A 7,075-nucleotide genomic window follows, 5' to 3' on the forward strand; every position below is an offset into this window, starting at 1 on the left:
GATACTCTTCACTCTTTCATTCAATCTCACATACTCCATACAGCCTCCCTCACCCCCCTTACCTGAACTGATGATGTACGCGCCGCTCGCAGACTTCCGCGGATCTGCACAGGGGAAGCAGACGCGCAGTGCCGTTGGATTCCTGCCCCCCCCTGGCGGTAGAAGAGACGCTGCTCGCGCGCGTCTGCCAGGTAAGTAGCGGGCCCGCTGCTAGAGTGGCTGGCCCGGTCGCAGTTGCTGCGGGCTTAAGGGGCAGGTGCCCCTTTTGCCCTGCGTTACGGACAGCCGCATAGGCCCAGTCAGTCCGGTCCTGTCTGGGACTATTTTAAGGTAGGGGCCTGGAGCTGCAGCTCCATCAGCCCCTAAATCAATCCGGCCCTGCCGCGGCCCGTGCCCGGACCTGCCGCGGCCTGGCCCACCCGATGGCCAGTCCAGGCCTGTTGGTTGCACTACAAGCTTTCAGATGTCTTTGCGGGACTCAAGGAGCTTTTCTGGCTGCTGCGGCAGTTCAGGAGGTAAGTGTAGTTACACCTGCCTTCTGCCAACTGGAATATTCAGTCCCACTGCATTCAAGATTAAGAAAAAAATTAAGGTGGCCCTCTTTCTGTATTTTTTTGCCAAATGTCTTCACAGGCAGTGGCACTGAGGCCATTTAAGTTTTCTTTAGTGTGATTCAACTTGCCTCTTTTGTTATTGAGTGGAGTTGTCTGTGACGCTGGGGCCACTGGAGAAGCCTGACTGCCAGCCTCCTCCCTATTGACTATGGGCCCTGGGTTTGTAAAGACTTCTGTGGCTACCCCCAGCAGTATCAGCTCATCACTGGCTGAGGGGATTATCTCCGGCAGACAGCCAGGATCTGCCATCAGGGAGTGACCACCATTCTTTGATGTTTAATGTTGCATAAATCAGTCTCCCCCCTATTGTATTGTTAATCCCGTTACTGCCCCTGTTGTCTCTGAGAGGCAGATTAAGGGGGAGGTTTGTGTCCCAATATCTTGTTTTATGTTAATGTGTGTTTTGCTGGATATATCCAGCTCTGTGTGTCTAAAATAAATCAGTCTTCGTTTGGTTTTACCCTACACTGAGTCTCGGCTAGTGACTGGGGAACCGGGGAAAGTGTGGTGTCCCAGGCTAAGGGAGGACAAGACAGCGGAGGTAGTCGGTCGGACTAGCCAGCTCCGTGACATTGGTGGCAGCGGTGGGATTGCTTCTTAGTCCGTGGGACACTTACTTTCTACCGGGATTAACCGACAGGACGGCAGACTTCGGTCGCCTTGACGAGGACATGGATGTGGTATCAGAATTCCAGGGGCTGCTGCGGGTCATCCTCTCCTGCTACACCACTGCCCTGCCTACAGAACAATACCAGAACCTGAGGCAAGTGGTTCGACGGTCAGTATGGCAAAGGGCTGTTATACGCCAGGGTCAGTGTCTTCCAAGCTCCGAACAAAAGATTAGAGACCAGCGGGAACTACGGATGTCATTCCTGGGACAGCAACCCCAGGAGCAATGGGTATCCAAATTGGACAAGCTGGTGCAACAGGAGGTAGAGCTGGAAGATCACTATAGGGCTCTGCAGTGGTATACAGAGCAAGCATATTGGGGAACTGCGAAAGATTGTTCTCCAGAGGGCTATGACTTCGGTGGCCTGGGATTATTATGGGATAGTCTTCAGGAGGATCCAGACTTCGGCAGCACAGCGGAGTGGCGGATTGAGGACATCCGGGATCTCAGGGAGTGGGACCTCCCAGATGCACTAGAACTTAAAGGTGATTTAGACTTTTTAATTACACAGGAGTGGGAACTGGAGAAGGCGTATAAAAAACAGTTCGAACGCGTTCAACAGAATGCCCCGGTGTCCAGGGATTGTGTGGATTTTGTGGATGTGATTGAGTGGTCAGCTGAGGATGTTGACTCAGGCGGGGTGGATGGGACTGCGGTCTCCACCCCTGAGTCACAGGGATGCTGGGCAGCTAATCCAGATCCAATACTGGAGCTGTGCGACTTTACACCACAACCAGAGACTGGGGATTTATTTGATTTATTGTCTGAGGATGTTAACCCAAGAGGGGTGGATAACACTGCAGTCTCCACACCTGGGTCCTCAGAATGCTGGGCAGTCTGCCCAGATCTCTTAGTCCCAGCTGAAGAGCTGGCAACAGGGCAGAGCGCTGCTGGCTTCTGCCCCACACCTGCAATCACTACAGGGATCCAGGGAGATACGGCAGCCGGCCCTTCTCCCCAGCGGCAGCTCACATGTCCGGGAGCGGAGGAAGCGGCCCTCCCTCCCCAGCGGCAGGCCGACCCACAAGATGCCCTAACCCCAGCTGAAGTGCTGGCAACAGGGCAGAGCATCGCTGGCCTCTGCCCAGCACCTACCAAAGCTGCAGGAATTCAGGGAGATACAGCGGCCGACCTGCCCCCCCAGCAGAAGCAGGGAGGTGGAACAGCCGGTCCATCTCCCCAGCGGCAGAACCTAATTCCGGGACCGGATCAACCTGAACTCCCTCCTCAACGGCAGCAGGAGCACCAGGGAGGGGATGCAGGCGGCATCCCTCCCCAGCGGTACCCGGGAGATGGCGCAGCCGGCCCATCTTCCCAGCAGCAGCAGGAGCAACAATTTTGGGAGGGCATTGATGGGCCAAATAAACTGACTGACTACGGAGTCAACCCGTTTGGGGTCTCATCCTGTGTCAGTCCAATTCGGAGGGGGAAGAATTGTGACGGAAGCCTCCATCACTGGGGCCACTGGAGAGGCCTGACTGCCAGCCTCCTCCCTATTGACTATGGGCCCTGGGTTTGTAGAGACTTCTGTGGCTACCCCCAGCAGTATCATCTCATCACTGGCTGAGGGGATTCTTTGATGTTTAATGTTATATAAATCAGTCTCCCCCCTATTGTATTGTTAATCCCGTTACTGCCCCTGTTGTCTCTGAGAGGCAGATTAAGGGGGCGGTTTGTGTCCCAATATCTTGTTTTATGTTAATGTGTGTTTGCTGGATATATCCAGCTCTGTGTGTCCAAAATAAATCAGTCTTCGTTTGGTTTTACCCTACACTGAGTCTCGGCGAGTGACTGGGGAACCGGGGAAAGTGTGTTGTCCCAGGCTAAGGGAGCACAAGACAGCGGAGGTAGTCGGTCGGACTAGCCAGCTCCGTGACATTGTCAAATTAGCAGTTCATTTTAGTTAATGTATGATTAACTTTAGTCAGACTCAAAAGTGCTTGATTCTGTCCAGCAACTTAATGTTTTAGTGATTTCACCTAACCAGCCTTCCAGTTTACATCTCTCAAAATTAAAGCGAATGCCATATTTTTTATAATAATGATTATGTACAAAATGATATAGCTTTTTGTAAAATTGGTTTTGAAAGTGTTCAACATTTTCTATTTTTAACAGTGCATTTTTAAAACCAGAAGCCTTATATTGTGATTGTTTTAGGTGCAGAGCAGTGTTTCTACTTCAAACTGCAACATTTGTATACTAGTGTTGAAAGTTAATGTGCTGAAGGCAGATTATGTGCAGGGACAAAACATCCTATCCATATCCTATCTGAAATTTATACAAAGATGAGATGTTTTTAACTGTTCAATATAGTGTACTTCTATCAGAGAATGTGATCATATAACAATATAAAATGAATCATATGGAAATTACTTCTCTTTCTTCCCAACAGTTCAAGATATTGTGTTCCAGCTCCAGCGCTTCGTTTCTGCTATGTCAAAATATGACGACCAATGTTTTGCAGTTTTGAAAGAAGCAGATATTTTTCCTATTGAAGTGGATTTAGCTCGCACTACCCTTGCTTATGGCCAGATTGAGGGCATCTCTGACGACTTTGAGGAAGAAGATGAACTAAATAAGAGTACAGAGGATGAGAATGGAGAGAAGCTAATCTATGAACCATAAATAAAAAAGACAGTATGGACTCACTACCTTGGCTCTCTGCCTTTCTTGTTTTTGTTACCCATTTTGTAACACATTTATTACTGAGAAACACAATTAATCTCGCTGCTGTATTATAAACTGTGCAAGGCTTTGCAGGTGTTTCCTGTAAAAAGTTCCACGTTGGTGCTTTGTAATGCATCCTTAGTGGGGAGCGTAAATGTTTCATCTCACTACAACTCCCCTTTAACTATTTGTTTTGCAAATAAACTGTCTCCTTCCTTATTCCACACTCAGCAATAAATACAATTATTAGAATCTTAATAAATTATTATTCAGTCACTGCACATTTCATCTTTGATGCATTTTGACCATTATAAATATACTTTAACAATAGAAATAATTGTTTATTATATTTTTTTGTTTCTGAACTGGGTAACATTTTTCTTAGTGGCAACTGTGGTGATGTAATTTTCTACTGAATGTGTGTGCTAAATATGAAGGATTTACTTGATGTAAATACTAACCAATAAACTGAATGCAACCAAAGGACAATTATGTTTATCTTAAATTTTCAATGATATATCAAAGGGTTTGTTGTATATACAATGCATCTGCTTTTAAAATCAACACATAGGCCTTAAAGTGGCAAACGGGGTTTTGGCAGACCCATCATAGATCTGTACTACCCCAATTTCATTTCATCGCTTACTGCTAGCCATGGTCTCTCTGGAAGGGCGGAAACCAGCAACTTGAGTAACACACTACCCACTCGAAAGTCCTGGATAGGAGGCTTTAACTTTAAGGGCCAAAATGGGCCCTTTTTGGGGGGGGGATGTTGTACCACACAGGTTAAACAGATCATTACCAAGCCATACTACCCAACAATTTTGAGTCCTGGCAAATTAATAACCCCTATGAAATACATTTGTTGACTGGTCCTTCTGTTAGAAAGGTGGAAGTGTGGCCCTTATATGTGAGCATTTTCCCACAACATTTGGACATACTTCACCTTTATGGGTGTGGTTCTAGCCTCTCCCCAGGAGGTGGAGGGAGTGGAGAGCCAGTCAGGGAAATGATCAGACACCATTCCTCTCCCTGAACTTGGCATTAGTGCATCCAGGTGCAGAAACAACCCTCCGTTTTGCCAGAAAGTTGCCTGATACGGAACAAAGCCGCAGCCTAAAGACTTCCAGCAAATTAATCTTTGAAGAGAATTTGCTCACAAGCTTTTCTAGAGTCAGCAAGGACATTATGAAGGATCCACCTGAAGACATCAGACCAGAAAGCGAGCTCCTCATTATTATCAGTTCACTCTTCACAAAGGATATTGGTGTGTATATATATATATAAATAATTATATGACTCCTGGGCCTGTTCACGACAGGATTAATTAGTTAAGTATAGTTATCGTACTGGGTGCGTCTTATACGATGGCTGTAGTTTTTTTTTTACCGAAAATAATCATCCACAGGCGCCCTGCTTACCTTTGTGTTGTTCGGCAGCGTCTCTTGTTCTGTCGAGGCAAAACAGGAACCCAGTGGAGTCACGTGAATGTACATCACATGACTCCGCTCCGTTCCTGTTCCCCAGGTCGGGACAAGAGAAGTTCACTCAGAGTTGGAGCAACGCAGAGGGAAACAGCAGTCCCCGCTGCACCGGAAGATCTGTAGTCCAAGTAAGGGTGGGGGAGGATGTATGAATGAGTATGCATGAATGAGGGAATGAATGAGTAAATTAATGAATATGTGTGTGTGTGATAGCATGGATGTGTAAGTAGGGGGGCAGGGCATAGGGAGGCTGAAAGTGATGTGCATGTATTGGCTTTGATTGCTTTATTAAATATACATGATTGCTAACAGCAATAACATTCCTATCATGGCCAGCATACCCAGATTCCAGCACAGCTAACATCACACTCATCCTGGGACCTGGGCATGATAGAAGTGTAACCAAAATGAAGGTGTGTCTTACATGGGAGCATCTTATACATGGGGAAATACCGTATATAACTTGTAACTTAGACGTCACATGTAAACACATACAGATCACTATGCCGAATAGATAAGGAAACTCACAAGCACATTAGAACAACATGGCGAAGGACCTCTGTTTAGGGTGCCCGTCCAGCGTCGTAAAATATAGGGCCATCCGGGATCGCAGAACAGAAGCCACCGAGATAACACCATGACGCCCCTGGAAGATTCTGGAAAGGGGGCTTCCGACATAGAGATTCCGGGGTGGTGGAATACTCTGATGGCGCCAGCCCCAGTGAGATATGGGATTCCCTTACGTCCTAACTGGCAGCACAAGAGGGGTATTACTGCCCCTGTGAACAATTAGGACAGGTGGAAAATTAACGATTTACACAATTAAATAAGCAGTTAACCCCCTTTACCCCCCCCCCTATAAAGGGAACTCCACCCCTAACCACAGTGTGCTTTTTTCTGTCCTTTGGACATATTGGGACAGGTGGTGGTCTCTGTGCTTGCTAACCTTTATTTTGCTTTTTTTCAGGTGCCCTCCTGTTTGGATTGTGTATCCTATTTTTATATGCTGCCCTGCTGTGCTGCAGGACGGCCTCATTTCACCCAGCATTATCTGTGTGTTTGTGCTGGATCTATACCTGACTGGTTTGGATATCTCCTCCCAGCTGCTTATCTTCATGTCTGCTGATCTAGTCTGTGATGTTCTGGAGTTTCTCTATGCCTCCCCTGTACTCGTTTTAGCTGCTGAGGGGGAAGAATCCATTTCTTTTCCCTCAGCAGGAGTAATAATCCCATAGAAAGTTTGTTCTTACTTGGATTCCTGATTTTCTTTTGTGGTGTCTGACGTCACTTCTGGGGGGCGTGGCTTCCCGTTTTGGCTCTCTGCCAGTGTATATTAACCTGTTAGTGTCCTTTAGGCTGTCTCTTGGTACAGCTATTAGTTAGCCTTCCTAGAGTCTCCTATCTATCTTTGGCTTTGTGTGTTATCCTTCCCTTGCATTTTCAATCTCAGGGTAGGTATAACTAAGAAGATTTTTATGTTTAATAAAACTCTTTATATTATTTTGGTCATCTCTTTTGCAGATGTCATCCCGTACTCCAGAGGATCCTGCTCCTGAGGGGCGCAAGTCCACTGCCAAGCGCAGGCATTTTACCTGCCGTGGGTGTAATACACCTCTAGAGGATGCTTACCCTTATAGTCG

The 7,075-nt window shown here is 47.0% G+C and overlaps 1 protein-coding gene across 1 annotated transcript in view; it reads left to right on the forward strand.

Annotated features, from left to right (window-relative positions):
* LOC149275150 (PRKCA-binding protein-like) overlaps nt 1-3,909 on the forward strand; it is a gene marked incomplete at its 5' end in the record, with an annotated part of 100,792 nt that extends 96,883 nt beyond the window's left edge. Inside the window, one exon of the mRNA XM_089504943.1 lies at nt 3,677-3,909. Within this exon, the coding sequence (XP_089361069.1) occupies nt 3,677-3,909 (233 nt within the window). The remainder of the gene's footprint in view (nt 1-3,676) is intronic.
* Nucleotides 3,910-7,075: the final 3,166 nt, after the last annotated feature.

The sequence above is a fragment of the Sceloporus occidentalis genome, unplaced genomic scaffold (assembly GCF_023333645.1).
Source record: "Sceloporus occidentalis isolate IW3139 unplaced genomic scaffold, rSceOcc1.0.p SCAF_299, whole genome shotgun sequence".
Taxonomy (NCBI): Eukaryota; Metazoa; Chordata; class Lepidosauria; order Squamata; family Phrynosomatidae; genus Sceloporus; species Sceloporus occidentalis.